General features: G+C 38.1%; 1 protein-coding gene across 3 annotated transcripts in view; it reads left to right on the top strand.

Moving 5' to 3' along the window:
* Positions 1-22,333, top strand: part of MACROD2 (mono-ADP ribosylhydrolase 2) — a 2,249,967-nt gene that overhangs the window by 1,565,262 nt on the left and 662,372 nt on the right. For all 3 annotated transcript variants that reach the window (XM_077115113.1, XM_077115111.1, XM_077115108.1), the window contains exon 7: positions 13,460-13,490. In XM_077115113.1, coding sequence (XP_076971228.1) covers positions 13,460-13,490 — 31 coding nt within the window. The remainder of the gene's footprint in view (positions 1-13,459; positions 13,491-22,333) is intronic.

Below are 22,333 nucleotides of genomic sequence, written 5' to 3'. Positions count from 1 at the left end.
CAGGTAACTGGATGCACATTGAAGTTTGAAAAGTACTGATCTGAGCCACTTTCTGAGCCAGTGATCTCCCCATCCCTGGAACAGTTCAGGGCATACCTGGATGAGCCCTGAGATGTCAGAAGGGAGAGCTGTGCACAAGATATTTGGAAACAATGCCCACCGGTACAGTTGTTTATCTATGATATCTGTACTTCTAGGGGAATACTGAAAAAACAGTTCAAAGTAGTGTGAAGTTTGGACAAAACAGATCAGCTGTAACTTCTAGAGTTGGATATGTGCTAGATATTCCATGATGAATAGTTAGTTTAGAAAATTTGCATTTTCTGGTGAGGGTGAACCTTGGTCAGCCCTTTGGAGCTTATATGAAGTTTATCTCTATCTCGGAAGACTTTCTAGTCATTGATTTCTCATCATTTTCTCAAAAACCTTCCATAATGACAACTATTGTTCTCCATATTGAGGGGTGTGCCCCTCTTTCAGAGAGTTCCTAAAAGAAGATACAGGAACACAGAAGGAAAGGCAAAGCAGTGGGCAGAAATCCATTCACATGTTTAAAAGGAATATGACTCTTTGCTGTTATAAGTTTTATATGAGGCTGAGATACAGCCTGTTATGGATGGATTTTATTTTGTTTGTTCTCAATCAAGAGCAATTGCTAGATTGTGATTACAAGTTAAATCCTCTACTTCCTGAAATAAAACTTTCACTGAAGCCAAAGCAGTTTAGTTCAGCAAATCATGGCTGAAATGTTTATCTGTAAGTCAAGTTTGGCTCCATCCATCTGTCCATCCATCTCATCTACCCACACACCCACCCATCCATGCATTGTATGGCCTCCTCATTACTTCTTTAACAATTATGAGAACGTGGTGCATAGATTAAGCTTTCTCCTTAGGAGCAGAAAAAAAATTAGTCAATCACTTTTAATGGGGGGATCAAATTTTGCAAAACATTCTGCTCATCTGGATGGTTTGCTCATCTCCCTGTGCAGGACCCAACCCTTGGCATCTACAGTGAAAGGCCAACTTTCTGATCTCTTCCTTCTGGCTCTGGGACAACACTGGGTGGATTAATGCAATGATGACTGGGAAATATGTACAAATAACTCACCTTCCAGGGCCTGAGCTGTCAGATATTTCCTTGTTCTTTTTGCTCATTTCCATAATAGACTCCAGTTGATAAAAGTCTTGACTGTGATTGATGGCCCACAAAGCACAGACATTTCCAGGCCACATGTAAGAGTTCTTGGGCTTCAGAAATATGACCACAATTAATTTCCTTTCCTTTTTCCTTTCTTGCTTTCCTGTATTTTAGTCATTCCTACAGGGTGAGTCCCTTAGACACCTGTTTCTTAGTCATTATCCCCTAATTAATTCCCTTGTTAAAAATAAAGTGTGCATTAGGCTTGACTAATTTCTTCTTTGTGACTAAAGAAAGAAGAATGTATTGCCTTTATGTATTGACTCAAGCTGCATAATCACAACTCATTTTGTTTAAAGTCCTCATTCTTTACAAACCATGCTGGAGTTTAGGTCTCAAGCAACTGTCAAGAGAGCCTCACCTGATTCCCATAAATATGAAGAGGAGGCAGGTGTTTGCACATATAATTGGCTTAAGAGGTGATCACATTCATGGGGAAACCCATCTCTTCCTCAATGTAATGTTTTCAAGTTCACACCATGAAATTATGGTGGGGCTTGAAATGGAATTGTCCAATTTATGGAGAGAACATGCTGACATTTTAAGGGATGGAACAGAGGTGTTAAAAATCTGCAGGCATAAAACTTACAAGTGTGTGGTTAAATCAGAAACCTACTCCTTCTCCAATTATGAGGCTCTGTGACAGATTAGCAAGTTCATATAAGAGGAACCTATAGCTCATTCCAGGGTAAAAATCTGTCCTAGAATAAGGGGGATGCAATCTGAAGTACAATTATTTGGTGCAACAGTGCGAGTTGGGGGGGAAGGCTTTGGCTAGAATAGAATACAGCAGTGATTCTCAGAGTGTGCCCCAGAACCAGCAGCACCTGAGAGCTTTTGAGAATAGCAAATTTGTGACTGTCTGTTGGACGCTCCAGGTGATTCTGATAAGCTAAAATGAGACCCACTAGGAAAGAGCATATTTTTCTTTTCTTTTTCCTCTTTTGAGAAAAAAAGAAAAGTCACATGTGTCTTCAGTTTAATGGCAGATTTACCTACTGTTAAGAACTGGTAGCTAGCTGATACCGAAAATGAATAACTACCTCTGACCAGGCATTTCTCAAGGACTGAAAATGCTCTAGATGTGCTCCTCTCCTCTCTCTTGACCTCCATTACTCTATTCTGCAATGGAAAATGCTTAGAGCTTTGAGTCAGATGATCATACCACTCCTTTCCTCTGAATTTTTCCTCTTTGCCACTGTTTGACTTTCGGGAAATCACTCATCCATCTGGGGTTTATAATAATAAAGTCCCCTCTCTCAGGGCTACTTCATTATTATGAGAGACAGCAAAGCCCTTGTAAAAAAATCCTGGAAGCTTTAGAATTTATCAGGTGTCACCTTTATTCCTACTTGTCTTATTAAGCCATAGGAGAAGGAGAAGGACCTGATAGCTGAAGTTTCTGGGTTGTCAGTTTTCATGAATTTACAGTAAATGCTTGTTGAATGTGGATTCTCTTTTTCTCTCTGCTAAAAGCTATTCCGTTTGTTTGCAGACCATGAGTGAGGCCTGGAAGGAGACTTGAAACACATTCAGCTGAGAAATCGTTGAGTTATTATACCCACAGTGCCCCACGGTTTATTATAAAATGTCACCTCATCATGTGGGCATGTCATGGCCTAGGGTTGCTCCTCTAGAAAACCATCTCTGTTTGTTGTTGTGTAGTGGTTTGTTTGTTGTTAATGGATCTTCTTAAATGTTTCCCCTAGAATTTACACCTTCAGGTTTCTAATTATGAGAGCAATGAAAATGGAATTTATTAGCAAGGAGGCTCTGGGTTGACCCAAATCCATACTTTGTGGGGTCTTGCACTAGGCAGGCAAGATATAGAGTCCCCTCCTTACGTGGACATGCTCCGAGTTTCCTCCCAGCTTTATGATACTGACATTTCCTCAGTAACTTCCAGCCAAATCTCCGTGGTTTCTTCTCTTGCATAGTTTCACAAGGATTTTTCTGCTTTACTCTCTCCCTCTTATCCAGACTAACTGGAGATGATCATGCCACTTCTCTCCTCTGAGATACTCCCCCATATAATCCCCCAGGTTTATTTCATTTGAAAAGCTCTGGCCCAGCCACATCAAGGCAAATAACCATAACAAATGTCATAGGTTGGTTCCCAGCAGAGATTCTGAAATGAGAATTAGGGAGAAAGGAATATATTAGGAAGTGGTCCCAGGAAAAAGCAAAACAGATGAGACATGAGAAAGAGGAAGGGAGACTGGGAAGGGAAGGTTGAGATAAAGCCAAATCCCGGGTGATAAACTGCTCAAGCCCACAGAGAAGCTCTCCAGGTGGTAAAGGTCACAGCTCATTATTGTTTTCAGCAGGGCAAGAATATTTAAGTCCTCCCAATAGCCCCACTGATCTTGGGTTATGGGTTGTCTTTGCCTTTCATCAGTATTGTAAAGCAACTCTCAGCTGCCTGAGAGCAATGCTGAGACCCTGAGTCAAATGGCGCCCCAGGTGCTGGCCGCAGACTTCACCAGACACTGACAGCCTCTGTTACAGCAAGGCAAGGAAAGCTCCAAGGTCTGTGACTACCCCCAGCTCCGTAGTAGAGCCCTGTGCCCTTTTTGGCTGTTCTCACCCCTCAACACTTTGTGTGAAAGCTTCCTCCTTGATGAGGTCCCTTCTTGAAGGCACAGTTAGGCTTGGGCAAGGGCTCTGAGCCTTGGGCCTCTCGATCTCAAATGGCTAATTTACAGCTGCTTGATGCTCACTTCAATTTGCCCCTGGCTCTGCACTGGAAAGGTCTCCTAAGGCTGACCTGCTTACTCCCCACTATGTGCCAGGGATGCAGCATGTGCCTGATACATGTACTTAGCTGTGAGGACGATAGAGAGGAGATGTTTACACAATTGGAATTGACGAAAGTCATTGAAGAGTCATCCCTCTAGGTATGTTTCACTAGGAGCTTACAAATCGCACAGTTGTTTGCTGTTGGCATAAGCAGAGTGGTGGTTGTGTTTTTTATTTATTTGTTTTTTGTTTTTAACTTTTCTTTGTTTCCACATAAAGGGGGCTTACAGATGTAGGCATCTTGGGAAAGAATGCACATTCTTAGAGGTTCAGCAAGTTTATGGCAACCCATTTACATTTTCAGATATGTATGGTTTATTGTAAAGCATTCCTACACATCACATGAGCAAGCTCAGGGGAAAGGCGAGTTCTTCCCCTTGCTGGTTCCAATGCTTTACATCCTAATAAATTCATGGTGGAACTAATCCAGCTGTCTCTTTGGAAAATATAAAGTTTCAAAGAGGACTGCTACTATTCATGGCTATGTAATAGTTTGTTTTATGCTGTGTGTAGTTATAAACATGAAAACAGCTGGCAATAAATGACTTTATGACAGCTATTTCAAAGGTATAATGAAGAAAACAAAAGGGAAACCGAGTTATTGCGTTTAATTATGGTGCCTGGGTGAGCGCACAGCACACACCAAACACTTCACTGGCCATTATCATGTGATTGCAGTCTCCTATAAAAGAGCTTGGCCTTCAAATAGGCCATTTAGCCTTAGAGATAGGAAATGGGATATGCACTGTGATAGTATTTTGCATTTTTGAGTGCCTTTTTTTTTGTGGGGGGGGGGGAGATAGCATCCTTTTGTTGTATTCACCTGTATAGTGGAAAAAAAAATTGAATTGACTCTTCTCCACTTTGAAGAGATCTTAAATATTGAGAATTTCTGGAAGGAGCAGTTTAGCAGTATTCTCAAACTTTAAAATGTGGTTTTCCATTAACCCAATTGTCCAATGGATGAATCTTATTTTTAGAAATAAAGCCTATTGGAATATAACTATCTAAAGATTAATCAAAGATGATTTCATGGTTTGTGGCAAAATTTACGAACAACCTACCTGTTCATCAATGTGGTAATAAATGAGTATAATACAGCTACATTATAAAATATGTAGGCATTCAATGCACAAATCAATGTAGACTGAGAAAGATCTTCACAACCTAGTATATGAAAAAAACTCATCTCAGAACATGAAAGAACATGTTCCAATTTGTGTGTTTAAAAAGTGCATATGACTATGTGTATAGCTATATAACTCAATTGTTTATTCATTCATCTGTTAACAGATTTATTGAGATCCAGACATAATTGTACGTGCTGGTAATACAACAATAAGCAAATTAAAGGCTTCATGGGGACTTGCATTCTAGTGTAGGGGGAAGTAAAGTTGGGGAGACAGACAATAAACAAGCAAAAAAATTATATCAAGTGTAAGTAGGAATTGCCAAGAAATATAAAGTAGGATAAGGGAATAAGAAGTAATTTAGAGACCAGGGAAGCCCTCTTTGAGGAGCTGACCTTTGATCAGTTATCTAAAAGGAGCTTTGGAGAAAGCCAGATGAGTATCTGGAAAATGCAGTGTCCTGGGCATAGGTCCTGAAGCAGGATTGTGCTTTGTATGCTTTGAGGAATGAGAGGCCAGCATTTTTCTAACTCAACTGGGTGAGCAAGGGCTGAAAGAAAAGAGTGGAGAGGAAGTCAGAAGCCAGATCACAGTGGGGGCGGCAGTGGTGGCAGCTCGGAGGCCATGATCATGATTTTGTATTAAAGTGTGATAAGAGGGTTGAGAACAGGAAAAAGATATAATCTTCTTTAGGCCTTACAGTAAATGAGAGTGGAAGGATGTTTGCCATCTTTTGACAGTGGTAGCCTGAGGGGAGCATTCCAATTGAAGAAGAAGGAAAGATATAGCTAGAGGAGAAAGCTCTCACTGCTTTCTGCCTACTCCTTTCTTGTTTGACGGTTTTTTTTTTCCATAGTATGTTAAGGAGATAATCAAAAAGTATTGGCATGTTTGACGGTTTTGAGGCCATATACATACATTATTTGTTTAGTTAAGAAATATTAAAGATACATCAAAAAGTGGCGTCAATTATTCCTTATAGAAAATAGTCTCATGGCCTTCCTTTCCATGACTTTGGGCAAGTTTCTGTTCTTAGCTTCACTCCCCTCCATGGTCATAAAAAGGATTGCCTTAGTTTTCTAAGTTTGCAGTAGCAAATTAACACAAATCCAGTGGCTTAAAAGACAGAAAGGTCTCAACCCTGTAGGGTTAAAGCCCCAAATCAAGATGTCTGCAGGGACATGCTTCCTGTGAAATATAAACCCATCCTTGTGTCGTATAGCTTCTGGTGTTTGTCAGCAATCCCTGGCAACTTCAATCTCTTATCTCTTCATTCATATGGCCTTCTCCCTATGTCTCTGTGTCCAAAATGTCTTCTAGGGACAACTGTCCTATTAGATTAGGGCAATTGAGCCTTACCTAAAGCAGTCACATTTTTGAAGACCTTATTTCCAAATAAGGTCACATTTTCAGGGCTTGGGGTTAAAAATTGAACATACCTTTTTGGGGAACAGGATTCAACCCATAATAGAGGTTAATATGTCACCCATCACAAGCTTGTTCCTGGAAATGAATCATGTAATATAAATAGACTCTTACCCAGTGCTTGGCACTTTGCAGTAATTTAAGAAATAGCTATTATGGTGGACATGCAGCTGCCTCCAATATCTAAGACTGTGAGGCATTCAGGATGCTATTAAATTTCTTGGCTCTATCACCTTTATCTTAAGCTATAGAGAAGGATAAGAGGATATTTTTATAGCATCATCAAAATTAATCATTGTATAAGCCACCTGGTCCAACTCTACCCCTTTTGTAGATGGGGAAACTAGGATACTGAAGAGATAAGCTGCCAGCCCTCAAGAGTAATAGTGAGTGAATGACCCTGGTCTCTTGCCTTCTAATTCAAATCTTTGATTACTTACTACATCTTTATATCCCCAACTTCAGTCATACACATCGTACCTTCCGATATGATTGACCTAATAGTTTATGTGACTCTTTTGATTTTCAAAGGGGATGCTATATAATCACTATAAATGGAAAACCAATATTCTTTGCTATAATAAATTTTAGCATACTATATTATTGCTACTTTCACAGTAATGCTGTGTAATGAACCTCTGCAACTCAGTAGAATACAGTAAGTGTTTCTTTCTTATTCATACGCCAATGGTTTGACTGGGGCTTGGTTGATCTGCGCCATTTGTTTCTCTGCCTCCCTGGACAAGCAGCTAGATGAAGCATGTCCCTCATTACCATTCCATTGCCAAACCAAATCAGAAGTCCAACATTAGTGGAGTAAGTTAAAATATTCTTTTCCTAGCAGAGAAACTACAAAATCACATGTCAAAGGGTATGGATACAAGGAGGGATGAAGAATGGGAAGCAATGACAGGGCAATCACAATGACATGTAAATGTTCATTTGTAATGACCAACACCCATCTGTTTGCCTACTCAAAATATCTTGCACATTCCTACAATATTATAAGCACTGTATTAAAAATACTGAAGTACTTTGCATCCTGGATAAGGGGACTAAGGCACAGCTCTATGCTGATAAGTACAAATCTAAAGACAAAGGATGGTACTCTCAATTTCATTGTTTCTAAGAAGTACATTTTCTCACATTGTAACCTTTTTGAAAGGAAGATGCCCCCCCCCCCCCACCATAGATAGTTTGGGTATTTCAGGCACAGTTACAATGGAATGTCACTGCCTGCATTGTGAGTACTTTGAAATTGTTTTCTATTATTTTAGAAAACACAGTCAATGTATGATAAAAATCTTAAATGTTATTTTTTAACTTAGAGCTTTCTCTTAACAGTACACAGGATAGCATTTCTTATAATCAACAGCTTATTTGATTTGGTGAAATGTAATATCATTAAGCATTTAAATGGGAAGTGTATCAGGCATAGCATGCTTCTGCTTGCAAATAATTGAAATGTAACAAACATAAAATATAGGCTTATGATTGGAAGATGCTAGATGTTGGGTGCACTTTACACTTTAACAGTTCAATGACATCAGACTCTCCATCTGTCTATGTCTGTGTCTAAGGGGGAGGGATGGATGCTATGACTTCAGTCAATTAGCACCTTCCCACGGAGCTGACAGTGGAGTCATTCCTGCCTGGATTGCAAGGCTGCTGCATAAGCAATGGATGGGCAGAATGATGGGGAGGAGAGGAAGAAACTCCCGCTTTGCAGAAATACATCAATCCAGCCTCTAGGGTCAGAGGAAAATAAGTCGTGGCTGCGATGTTGGCTTAGGGCTCTTTGCCTTAATTTAATTCACTTTTAATTTTTTTTGAGAATTTGTTAGGGTCTTAGCAGAGGAGGTTGAGGGGAGCTTGCTTTTTTTTTTTTTTCCTTGCCCTCGAATTACTTAGGGTGGGAGGAGTAAAGACTGACACTTGAGAAGTTGGGAGACATGGTCTACAGCCTTAAGAATTTTAGTGTTTTTACAACTGTGCTTCCATCTAACATGCTGAGCTGAGGAAATCTTCTCCAGGTTGGGGCCCAATCTATAATTTCACAAAAGAAATCCTCTTGAGAGAGGCTCAAGTCAAGTGATTATTCCCCCCCTAAAGAGCAAGTATATGCTGGTTTAGGGAAAAACTGGCTAAAAGTCAAGTGCAATGAAGCCAATCTCTGATGATTGTATGCTTGCCCCCGCTGAGCAAGGGGGCTTTTTTGTTAAAGCACTGGGTGAGGGGAGAATGCAGAGTCTTACAGACGGGGCAGGTGCTGTCTTTGCCCACATTGTACGGGTGACTGCCATGCTATGTGAACCAGACCCCTTCATCTGGGTTTTGGTCTCATCTATCATCCCTTCCTGGGAAAGGATTTCTGTGGGAGGTAGTTATACTAACTATAACTTTGTAACAAAGAAATCCCATACTCACTTCTGGAGGCCCCACCAGAAATTATGATGGCAAACAAAACAGGCTCTGTACTACAAAATCCCTTAGTGGAGTATTTTTTTCTTCCCTCAAATAATAGTGATTATTAGAGACTCAGTTTAGATACATTATATGCACAGTTTTTTTACATAAAACAAAATTTTCCATGATACTCTATTTCTTTCTGTTTTATCATTGCCTTTTCTGTTTGAAGTAAGGCAATAATATTACTAAAGTCATCCTCCATTACATGAACATTTGCCTTAACATTCAAGGCAATGATGTCTTTTTCAGATGAAGCTATTTGCCCTTGTTAAAACAGACATGGCTATTGGTGCATTCAGACTCCATTACTAAGTTGCACGACTGATTCCACGATAGAGTCCTGAGCTGAGGCAACTGAAAGTTGTCATTAACTGTTCAGTATGTTTCGCTAGATCTAATGGTGGAAGGAGTACTATAACTGGGCCTGTGAGGGAAATGGAAGAGCATTAACTTACATGAGTTCCCTAGGAAGCAAGCAGGATCTGAGATGGAGTTTAGGGTACAGGATGTTTTAAGGTATGGATCAATACCTGGGGAAGGACAGAGAAGGAAGCGGGACTGCTCTGAGGGAGGTGAGCTGCGATGCAGCCGAAGGAAGGCTCTGCTGACCCCATTGGCAGTTCTGGAGCTAAGATGACCTTTCAGGGTGTAATGAATTGGGTCAAGATGGACAGGCCTTTATAATTCTATATTGATCAGTCATTAGGCATCACAGCATCTACCATACTTGTTCAATATAGTTTTCTGTGTTCTTTATTCTTAATTCTCCCATAAACTCTTTGAGTCAGGTCTTGATGTTTCTGTTTACTGATGGGGAAACTGATGCTCAGAGGGGTTGAGTAACTTGTCCGATGTCATAAACTGGAAAGAAGGAAAGGTAGGATTGAAAATAGTCCTGCTGGAAAGGTTGACTTATCTTTGATGGTTCAATGCAACAGTTCTCAAACCTTCCTTCTTTCTACTGCAAACACAGTTGGATGACTCTTGCATTCACCTGCTTGCTGTGGAATTGCTGGGTACTAGCTGTAAGCTTACCTGTATCAATCCCATTTAAAAGGCACAGTGGAACAGAGTGAGCATGGCACAAATTATAGGGATGACCCTTAATCCTCTAATCTGTATTTTTAAATAAACCATTCCAAAACTTATCTATTACTCTTAGTAACAGATGGCTTATAATTATCTTATACTTGATATTGCTGCTAAGAGTAAGATTTGTTAGTAACATTGGCAGATGCCTGTAAAAAGAATACATTATTTTCAGGCCATTTATTTCATTCTATTTCCTCATGGCACTGTGCCATTGTATAGGATTAATAATCTAACAATATCCTTCATATCTTATTGACACCTCAAGAACCTTGGGTTAATTAAATATCAGTACCTATCTACCATATTACTTAATCTATAATAATACTATTTTATAAAAACTGCCCTATTTTCATGTTATAAAGAGTAACATTTACTAGTAAAGGCTTCCAGAAAAGCAGGAAATACCCATCTATTATTTTGCAGACATAGAGCTAAGCATGCATTTTAATGGTCAATTATTATTTTTAATATTTTTATTAAGAAATCTTCATACACTATAGTCCATACATGGTGTACAATCAATGGCTTATAATATCGCATAGTTATGTATTCATCACCATGATCATTTTTAGAACATTTGTATCACTCTAGAAAAATAAATAAAAAGAAAAATATGTCCCATACCCCATACCCTTCCCTCCCACTGACCACTAGCATTTCAATCTACCCAATTTCTTTTACCCCTATCCCCCTTATTTATTATCCATATTTTTTTACTCATCTGTCCATACCCTGGATAAAAGGAGCATCAGATGCAAGATTTTCACAATCACACAGTCATATTGTAAAAGCTATATTGTTATACAATCATCTTCAAGAATCAATGCTACTGGAATACAGTTAAACAGTTTTGGATACTTTCCTCCAGCCATCCCCATATACCATAAAAAAGGGGATATCTATATAATGCATAAAAATAACCTCCAGGATAACCTCTTGACTCTGTTTGAAATCTCTTGGCCATTGAAACTTTGTCATATTTCTCTCTTCTTCCTTTTGGTCAAGAAGCCTTTCTCAATCCTCTTATGCTGGGTCCTGGCTCATCCTGGGAATTCTGTCCCACGTTGCCAGGGAGATTTAAACTCCTGGGATCCATGCCCCATGTAGGGGAGGAGAAGGCAGCGAGTTCACTTGCTGAGTTCTCTTAGAGGGAGAGGCCATATCTGAGCAACGAAAGGGGTTCTCTGGGGGCAACTCTTGGGTTTGATTTTAAGTAGACCTAGCCAATCCTTTGCAGAAATAAGTTTCATAGGTGTGAACCCCAAGATCAAGGGCTCAGCCTATTGATTTGGTTGTCCCCACTGCTTGTGAAAATATCAGGAATTCCCCAAATGGGGAAGTTGATTACTTCCCCCTTTCTCCCCAGGTCCCCAAGGGAACTTGGTAAATACTTTTTTTATTCACTGCCCAGATTGCTCTGGGATATATCAGGGCATGACACTAACCTGGACAAATTAAAAAGATCTCACGCCCTATCAAGATTTCCCTGTACTTATCGTGTTCAACTAAACTGACCATACAAGTTAAATTAGGTAATGTACTATACAAAATATAAATTTTGCACCAAATAAACACCTCTCCCTTTGGTCTCACACAGAAGTTGATGTTTGAAAATATGGACCATATGATGCTTTGCCTCATTCTGATTTACCTTAGTCCTGTCCAAATCAGCTTCATTGGTATCTGTAGTCGAAGTCTGATTCCTTTTTCAACTTCTTAAACAGTTCCTGTATGAGATAATGCTAACTTTCATAACTTCAGGGCTCTGAGTCTCAGGTTTCACATAAACACCTGAAGTTTCTGGGGCTGACCAAGTTATATACAAACAGCTCAGCTCAGTATCTCAGAATTTAGAAATAACTGTTACAACTCCTGAATATATGTGACTGCTGTAAGACCTTACCATTTAGGACCCTTTATGATCGGCCCCAACCTGATAACCCATGCTTTCAATTCATTGAGCTTGTATATTATGGTTAGTCCATATGAATAAGGCATGATAATATTTGCTTTTTCATTTCTGACATTTCATTCAGCATACAGTCCTTAAGTTTCATTCACCTAGCTTGCATGCCTTACAACCTCATTCCTTCTTGAGGTCACTCAGTAATCCATTGTACTTTATATACCACAGTTCCCTCTTCCTCCCCTCAGTTGTTATATAATATTCAGTTATTACTCTCTCTAAACAAAATCACACTGATTTTGACATTTTTTAATAGGCTATCCATGTAAAGGGAATAAACATAATCTATAATAAGTATTAAAGGGAATTAAACGCTGTACACATTTAACCCAGAGATTTAAAGAAAAAGAACTTAGACTTTTCTTTATTATTGATGGGCCATAGTGTTAGTATTCTCAATAGTAACTGTAGACTTTAGATTTAGGTACTTAAAAGAAATCTATCACTTCTATATGGGGGGGTATTATCTTCATTTTATAACTGAAAAATAGAAGGACCCAGGGAGATTAAATAACTTGACCAAGTTAAAACAAAATTTATATTGGCAGAGGACATCATCCTGCCCAGAATAATTCTATTGCTAGCCTAAAATAAGTTAAATATTTTTATATTTCTTCCATCAAATTCTTTAAACACTGTTTAAATATACAGTATAAGCAGTGGTACGCTAGTAAATGTTTAAAAACTGGCTCCTCAAAAAGTATAAATAATACTTTAGATATAAAAAGGTGCAGCATGAAACCCATAAAATATTCAATACTCATTTTAAATTCTATATGCCACTTGATTCTCACGGAATGCCCTGTGAATTTTATCGAATGCTGTATCTGTACCAATATGTTCTAAATGAATGTGTGCCATTCCAACATGCATATTGATATTCAGATTTCAAGCCATCAACGTGACATCATTTCACATGAATAGGGAGAGATAGAAAATACATTATATAATGTTTCTGCTATACAGGTACAATAGACTTAATTTCAAGAATATAGATAGCAGTAAAATGTAGTGAAATAATTAGAGAATGATGAGCTCTGAGTATTATCTTTGCATTAGATATAACTTATTTCACTATAAGGTTATATAATTTAATTTGTCAATAACTGTGTTTAACACCCAACTCACAAGATTCCTGAAAGTTTATTAATTGGCTCTTGCAAGTTGGCATGAGCCGGCTTCAGTACAAAACTGGTGAGGAACAGTTTTCTGCTAATCCATTTGCAGGGTACCTCGTCCTCCAATTGAGTGGTGTCCCATAGCTTTGAGTATGCGAGGACAGGGCATCCCATTATTGAGCAAAATAAATGTTGAAATGATGATGTCAGGCAAAGAGTTTTTCCTTTAAAATTTATTGTTGTTTGTGGTTTATTCACAGGCATTTCCCTGCATCTCAACAGGCATTTATGGTAAGTGATCTAGCTTTTGATGATTTTATTTCTTTATGATGTTAAAGGCGGGATTAACTGGAAAAATAAGGGGTTCTCTGAATGTGTTTTTCGATGATTTAAGGAGATTTCAAAATGCAAGTCATATCTGGTTAGAGAATCTCAAGAGACTATTTAGATTCTTGTGTTCTTGAATTTTCTTATATTGGATACCTTGTGAAGTGATTTGATACACTGAGGCTTAATGTCTTTTGTTAGGCAAAGACTTTTGTACCAGTGGATTTGACCTCCAATACTGTGATGTTTAATAAAGTCAGGTTTTCTCTCAGAAGAATCATGATACACACATAACCTAGGATCATTCTGTTGCAAATTACAAAATAGAGAAAGTAAAATGCACACCTATGCATATCTCTGTATTTGCGAATTAAAAGAAAAAATCCAAAGACATGACTGCTAATAAGTACCAAGAATTGTAATAAGCTGCAAATATTTTTTCCTGGTATTGATGGAATGTTTAGTGACTATTTCAATTACAGAGGGAATCAAAATGTGTTTATAATCACTTCTCAGTAGCCTATAGCTCTCTGAATATTCTTCTACCTATGATGATATTTTCCCATGCTGTTTTCTCCTGCCACTAATACATTTGTTTTAACATTAACATAAGACAGAGTTTGTCGCTTAGGGCTTTCTGGTTCAAGCAAAATAATTATGACGTTTTTTATCTTAAACTTATGCAGAACCTCTTCACTGAAAAATAAAATGTATTAATCTAAAAATATAGTTTAAACTCACTATTGCAGGGCGGGAGTTAGATTGATGTCAAAGATAGAACACTTATTTCTTCTTAATCTGGTATTACATTTGGGTCTTGGTGAGAATGAAATGGAAAATGCAGGTCTGAATTAAGTTCAGTGGGGAGGAATTTGGTCACACTATTTGTAACTTAAGGCACACCCTCTCCTTCTCCAGATTCCACTATAGCCTACTTTTGTGGATGCACACTAGATTAGAGAGGGCTAAACTAGACCATCTGCCCAATTGTCACCATCGTGTTCATACTCTTTCCCTCTCAAATGCCTGGTTAAAAAATCTTAAGTATTTGCTTAAAAGAAGCATCATGTGCAGTTTTGTGCAGTTTTGTGCAGTCTAGAGCCCAACTCTTCATCTCTTCTTGTGTAGAATCAAACCAGACTCCGTTGTAGAGATGATTTTCATTTTGAGAACTTTTCATAACAATCTTGGTTTTCCTAGACAACAAACAACAATAAAACACAACTGCCAAAACAAATTCCACTCATGTCACTTATGTCTAGCACCATGTCAGGTGCTTTTTCCCCTTAGAATCTTGTGGTAATGGGCCAAAAGCTTCAAATGGCAAGGTCATCTAGCATGAGATACTAAAAGAGTGGGGGGGGGGGGGTAGAGCAGCAAGGAAAAAGGAAGATGGGGAGGAACTATAAAACTAGAGGTTCAGAAAAAGATTATCAGAACTATATCAAAACCAAAGCAGAGAATCGTCAATTTAAAAAATCTCCAAAGGACAGAGATCTCTCCTTAGAAAGAAACATGGCTTAGAATATAAAAACTGGTTCAGTACTCCATTGTGCTGATTGAGAAGGAAATTTTAAAGACAGTTGGGTAGAGCTTTTATAACAGTGAGTCACAGGGGTTGTCTGGGAGAGCTGTCATCAGAAAAGCTTAGTCAATTTCCAAAATACCGTGCTAAAGAATACAGTTCTTAAGTCCTAGCTACTCGTCTCTTTTCCCCTCTATCTATATTTTTTGATGAATTTAGAAGTGAGGCCAATACCTACAAAGGTCATGTACCATATTGCCTTTGGTCAGCCACACGAGGGCTTGATATGTACATTTATTTTTAGGTTCATGACATTCTGTCTTATTCCAAGTCTTTAGTTTATGGACTCATCTAGTATTATGTAACTTGAAAATTAATTGTCTCATGCCTTATAAATTTATAGCTTTTTGATTAATCCTTGATTCTCTCTCATTACCCAAATGTTATAGATCAGATATTTTCATGTTCTTCTTGATGTCTCTTCCTCTATTAACTAAATCAGTTTTATTTTTGTCTTTATCAGGATTTCAGATATCTTATTTAAAGAAAGTCATTCATAGTTAAACTTTAAAAATCAACCCAACAAAACTCCCAACAGTTTTATAACTCATATGCAAGTGGATTTAGAGCAAATTTTTGGAATGGTCCCCAGGCTCCAGTCCATCCTCTTCTTTATTCCCTATTCCAAACTTTGTTAGATTAATTTTTCTGAAGTGCCATTTGGTGGCTGTTTCCCATCTGCTCAGGAGACTTTCATCTTACTCCATTACTTGCAAATCAGTGTTCACTCTTTCTAGCCTGAACAATTGGCACTTGACGTATCTTACTAAACCACAGCATCCAAAATTCATAAAATGGGGGTCGGGATGGGGCAGTCTGTCACGGCAGGGAATCTCATCAAAGATGTGAATCTCATCAAGGTGTGCCAAGAAAACTATTTCTATCTTCCAGCTTTACATCTTCAAGAGGGGAATTTAGCTGGCAGCAATTCACAAAGTTATTTGATCATAGAAATTAATAATCTTTCAACTTTTCTCTGTACTAGTGATTTCTCCAGAATATGATTGCTCAGTTCCCATCCCCCATGGACATATCTTTTGATACCATGGAATCTGAAGAATCTCAGAATGTGACATGTAACTTTCCAGGTCCAAGCCTGTGCTTAGGCCTTTGTCCCTTCCTGAAATGTACCCCCAACATACACACATGCACACAATAGCCAAATTTACATACACCATCACCACCCCATTTCTCCTCCCCAATAAAAACATATATTTAAGCAAGTTTGAAGCTTTATCTCTGGAAAGTCCTCCTTGAATGAACCAACCCTTGGTGGTAGTTGTAGCTTCTGAAATCTTTTAGCATTTGTAATCTGGACAATTAGCAACCACTCCCTCATATTGTTCTGGAGATTTTTGCTTGTATATCCTGTGCTTACTATCAGTTTGGAATTCTTTAGAGAGCTGGGGTTCACCTGTGCTTTTTTTTTTTTTTTTTATGCCCTGAACCTAGCAAAGCACTATGTCCATGGGAGAAGTTCAGCAAATGTTTGCTGTTGATAACAATAATGATTTTTAACTTGGATTGTTGTCTAACGAAAGATACAGGAAACAGAACAACTGATTGATGAGATAACAGGTAGATAAAGCTACCCAGTTGGTATTTTCTTAATGGATGAACATTTGTATTCTAGGAAAAAACAAATGTATTTCCAAAAAGCATTCTCAAAGTGGACAAGGTACTTGTATACATGGCAGAGTCCACCTTATGACATGAGATGAAATATCGAGAACTTGTTCATTCAAACATCTGAGCCGAACACAGAATTAAAGGCAAAGATGCTTAATTATTAATTGTGCTCCATGCAACCATGGTCAGATAGCTTCAGATAGCTTCAAGTTGGTTATTCAATTGCTAAGGTAATCTTATATCAGGGTCATATCTTCAGGAAACATTCCCATCTCACGGAAACATCCCCACTACATTCAGAGTATATCTGGAGGATCAGACCCACCACCAGTAGCTTGGACATTTCTCAGGATCACAGAAAAAGCTCATCCCAGCTTTTCCTCCATTCCTCAGGGTTTTTGGGTGAGTCCTCAGTGGCTGCATAACCAGTTATACCTTATTGACAGGACACGGACTGAAGAATGTCTACTGTGTGACTTGTCCTGATTGAAGGAAGAGACATAATGGGACCAGGCCCTGACTCCTTTGAAGTCCTCCTGGAAGAGGAGCCAGACACTTCCACTCTGATTTTCAGCCATATAGTGCTTCCAGGATGGTTCTATGGTATACCAGACGTCTACTGACACTCAGCATGAAAAGACACATTTGGTAAAATAAGAAAGGCTTTGTTACTTCTGGAAAAATAGATCCAGATGAGCCTTACAGAGGTTCCAACCCCCCAGATTCCTGTTAAAAACTTGAATTGGTCTCTAAACTAGTCTCAGAGAGCCAGATTTGAACTTCCCTAATGGACATTTCAGACCTCATGCATGCCTTCTGCCCTTTGAGCCTGACTTGGACACTCTGGTGCTAAGAAGTCTAAAAAAGAAGCTAGACATGATACATGGCAATGGAATTTTTACTGAGGCATGAAAGGCAGAAATAATTTTAGTCTTTCATGAGAGTAGATATGGTTAGTAGAAATGAAGTCCAGGTGGAAAAGCATATCCCTTGAGCAACTGAAAATTGGGGAAAATAGTGTCTCTCAGGGAGAAAAAGAAGAAACTTGGATTTTTTTCTTCCAGATACAATGTTGGTATGTTAAGAGAAGAAAGCACTTCAGAAATCATGTTATTGGCTGGATATCTGAGGAGAAATATTAAAGTTAATAAAACTTAGCTGAAATAGATCATATGTTTATTCATTATTTCTGTTATTAATGTGGACGGCTCATAGCCTAATTCTTTCAAATCATCTCCTGCTTTCTATAGAATGCTGCCAGGCCACAACTTTCTAATTGAATTCTTCATTTGCATTCAAGTTGGGTCTTCTGCTTCGAAATGGTAAAAAGGAGACCAATGTTATGTCCTGTTAATCTTATATCCACTTGGCAAATATCTTTATCAGCACGTCTACCTAAATTCACAGACATGACTTGGAAAGAAACCAGGGCATTTTCCAACAGCAATGCTGAGAGCATGCTTTAAATGCTGACATATCTGGGAGGGTGTGACAGTCATTGCTGGAAGAGTTCCCTTATGTAATGCATTTGGGAACCATTGCAAAACCAACAAAAATATGCACCCCTCCCTTTCATCTCACAGACCTCCCCCCTTCCTCTTGCTTTTTTCCCCTTCCCTTTGATATATCTATTTACTTTGGAAACTTCCTTCTGTTAGTAAAGTGATGTCTATCTGTCTCTCTCATAGAGTCCCCTCTCTGACATCTAGGGCTTTCTGTTCAGGTTAAATAATTTTCGCTATATGAAGTGTTATTTTTCTCAGCAATCCTTGAGTTAGCTGCTGGTCCTCAAAGCAAAGAATGTTAGAATCAGTGTAACTTACCTCCTCTGGGAAAATGGAGTGCCAGGGTCAAACCCATCTCAATTACATCACATTTGCATATTTTATGAGCTGACCTCTTATGAAGCACAGGAAAAAGAGCTGGCGACAACAAAATTCTGGCCATTATGTTGTTTCTAACCCTCTAAACTTTTTACATTTGAATGCAGTTTTAGCAAATATGTGTGGATACATTTATGCACATACCCTACAAAAGTAGTACAAATGCTTTTTGTTCTCCATATCACATAAGTGTTCAATAATAAGGGCAGCAAACTAAGAAAGTACTACCTTTGCTCTAGAAAATAGTCTCCAGTGTCCAATAACAATATATGCTGGTTCAACACACAGAAAAAATGACAAGGGAGACCCATAAGCAAGGTTCCCCCAAGGGGAATCTGCCAAAAGAAATGAAAATCCTGAAAACCTAGCTTTTCTGGTATTATGGATGCAGAGAGAACCCAATGTCAATCTCCCTGGCATTCTGTTCAAATGGAACAATTTTAGGACTTTAATTAAAGTATTAAGTGTTTCAAAAAGTAATAAAGATTACAACTTTATTACCCTTTCTGAGGTCAGAATATCCTTCTGGAGTTGTGTCAAGGTAAAAATTTGACTTAGGGCTAGTAGGCATAAATGAATTCTACCCTGCCCCTTCCACAGATGCAGCCACTTATTACTATGCTGTATTTAATGGATTACTCTTTTTACAGAAAAAGCATTAAAACATTAAATCTCTTAAGGAAATAAGAAAACTATTACAGTAAATTAGAGATTCTATCCATTTTGCAGAAACTCTCCAGCCACCTTGAAAATAAGACCTCTGTTAAAATGCTTTCCTAAAGAACTGTTTGTGAGGGCTTAAGAATTATCTACACTTCTGAAATAATATCCATGCACTTTCTGCTTTTTACTTACTCAGAATCTTGAGTGGCATTCTTTTTTCTCTTGTTCTTTATTGATGCTTGTATTTAGGGGGTAAGATTAAATAAACATAGTGCGGCCCTCCTTAGAAAGGACTTAAAAATAATTTTAACAGTTCTTAGAGAAGACAATTATGTTTCTGTTCTTTAGAACAATGATTTTCATGTCCAATCTTTTTAGTCAGTGGTTTTAATTTTAAAATGTTTCTTGAAATGCCTTTGAAAGTGGCTGTGTTAGTTGGGATAAAGCTAATACCTATAACGAAGAGACTCAGTGTGGCCTAGTAAATTTAGAAGTTCTTCTCACTTTGTTGACAGGCCCAGGGTGAGAACTCTGCTTGTGGGAGGGTCTGGCCCACACAATCACTCAGGGAGCCAGGATCTGCCACGGTCTGACAGAGTTGCCTTGCTTTCCATGGGGCATTGTCCTCATATTTGCCTACCATGGTTTCCTCCAAAAGAAGGGCATGCCTACTATTGTATGGTCCCTGGACCCAGAGTAGCACACATCGCTTCCACACGCCTTCCATTAGAGAGAAATTGGTCCTGTGACCAACCTGCCAAGAAGTTCGGGAAAGTTAGTCTACCTCGGAATCTACCCTTCATGTGTGACTATAATTTTATTGTGAGGAAAGAAGGGAGGATTGGATTTTGGAAGATTTCTATTGTACACATTTCTATCACACACTCAAGGGGAAAAGAAAATCAAATCTCCCAGCTCACTCACAACTAATTCAGTTTAGGGGCAGTGTCACCTACTCAAAATGGATAAATATTTTTTGAATAATGACATACTTATCCTATAAGAATATCTGGTGACTTTTGACTAAATTTCGTTGAGGTCAGTGGTAGTGTCCCCTACTTCACTCCTTATTTTAGTTTTTTGCATCTTTTTTTCTGTCATTCTGGCTAAAGGTTTGTTGACTTTTATTGATCTTTTCAAAAAGACCACTTTTGGTTTTAATTCAGTTGTTGTCTTAATTCTCTAATTTATCCTCCTTCTAATCTTGATTTCTTTCCTCCTATTTGCTTTGAATTTACTTTGCTCTTTCTAGGACCTCCAGGGTAAGGTTAAATCTATGATTTGAGCTCACTGTTTTTTTACTGTAAACATTTAGAGCTAAAAATTTCCCCTTTGAGCACTGCCTTTGTTGCATCCCATTAACTTTGATATGTTGTATTTTCACTTTCATTCATCTCAAGATATTTTCTGAATTTCCTTGTAAATTCTTCTCTGACCCATTGATTGTTCAATAGTGTGTTGTTTAATTATATATGTTTGGATTTTCCAATTTTCGTTCTGACCATTATTTCTAGCTTCATTTAATCTTAGTCAGAGAAAATGCTTTGCATAATTTTAATCTCTAAATTTATTGACTTGTTTTGTGACTTAACACGTGGTCTATGCTTGACAATGATCAATGTGCAATTGAACGGAATGCGCATTCTGCTGTCCTGGATGTAACTATTGGGCCTGGAACATTTACAGTATTAAGTTCTCCATTTCCTTATTGGTCTTTTGCCTGGATGTTCTACTTTTGATGAAAGTGGTATTTTTTGATGAAAGTATCCAAATATTATCATAGAGGTCCCTTTTTCTCCCTTTAATTTTGCCAATGTTTGCCTCATATATTTTGAGGCACAGTGATTAGGTATAAAATGTTTTGATTTTTTCCCTTCTTGGTAGATTGACCCTTTTATTAACGTAGTGTCTGTGCTGGTTTGAAATTGTCTATACTCCAGAAAGCCATGTCCTTTAATTGGCATTCAGTATTGCTGGGTGGGATCTTTTCATTGTTTCTAATCGAGATGTGACCCACCCAGTTAGGGGTGGTAATTTTTGATTAGATGGTTTCCATGGAGATGCCTCCATTTGAGGTGGGGTTGCTTACTGGAGCCCTTTAAGAGGGAATTATTTTGGAAAAAGCTCAGAGTTTACAGTGCCCACACAACTTCCAGTAACTTCTGTTAGGGGATCCCAGCCACAGAGCTAAAGAGAGAGAGAAAGAGAGAGAAAGTGAGTCTAAATTCCCTAGACAGTCAAAAGTATCTTCCTTAGAATCTTTAGAACTGAAGTGATATTCTATCCCTTAGCTTCCATTTCAGTTGTGTTCAACAGGAAGAGTTTTCCACAAGTGACTACAAATTGAACCAAAATTATAAAAAAATTCTCAGTTTTATAATGTGTTGACCTCAGTTTATTTTTAGATTAACCTAAATGTTCCTAGATCTACCTACCAAAGAACTACACTTTAGATAAATGTCACTTTCTTTTTACTTAAGATATCCATTCTGGAAAATGGGACTTGATTTATGAAATTGCTCTCTAAACTCTGTTATTATATCCCAAAACATAGCACAGAGTCAGATACAGATTAGATCTTAATAAAAAAACTTCTTTAATGCACAATTATTAAAAAAAAAAAAGCTCACTAATGGTTATCTGTTCTGTCCTCTGTAGGGATCAGAAACTGGATTCAATAATTGAGGTCTATTACATTCTGGTTTCTATTCCTTCATCCAGAAGGAATACTTTCATTTAGATTTTAGGGAGACAACAAAGAAGTCAATAAAAGTTCAACTTCTTATACGTGGTTCTTTCTTTCTTTTTTTTTTTTTTTTTTTTTTGCCAAAACCCAGGAACGAACCTATATATGGTTAATTTTTGAAAGTTGAGATAGAATTCACATCATGTAAAATTCACCCTTTAAAAATGGTTTTAGTATATTCATGGAGCTATGCAACTATTACCACAGTCACCCCCAAAAGAGACTGTATCAGCAATCACTCTTGTATCTCCTCCCCCAGCCCTAGGCAACCACCAAGCTACTTTGCCTCTGAACAAGATAT

The sequence above is a fragment of the Tamandua tetradactyla genome, chromosome 1 (genome assembly GCF_023851605.1).
Source record: "Tamandua tetradactyla isolate mTamTet1 chromosome 1, mTamTet1.pri, whole genome shotgun sequence".
Taxonomy (NCBI): Eukaryota; Metazoa; Chordata; class Mammalia; order Pilosa; family Myrmecophagidae; genus Tamandua; species Tamandua tetradactyla.
This window is presented reverse-complemented; position numbering and strand designations above follow the sequence as displayed.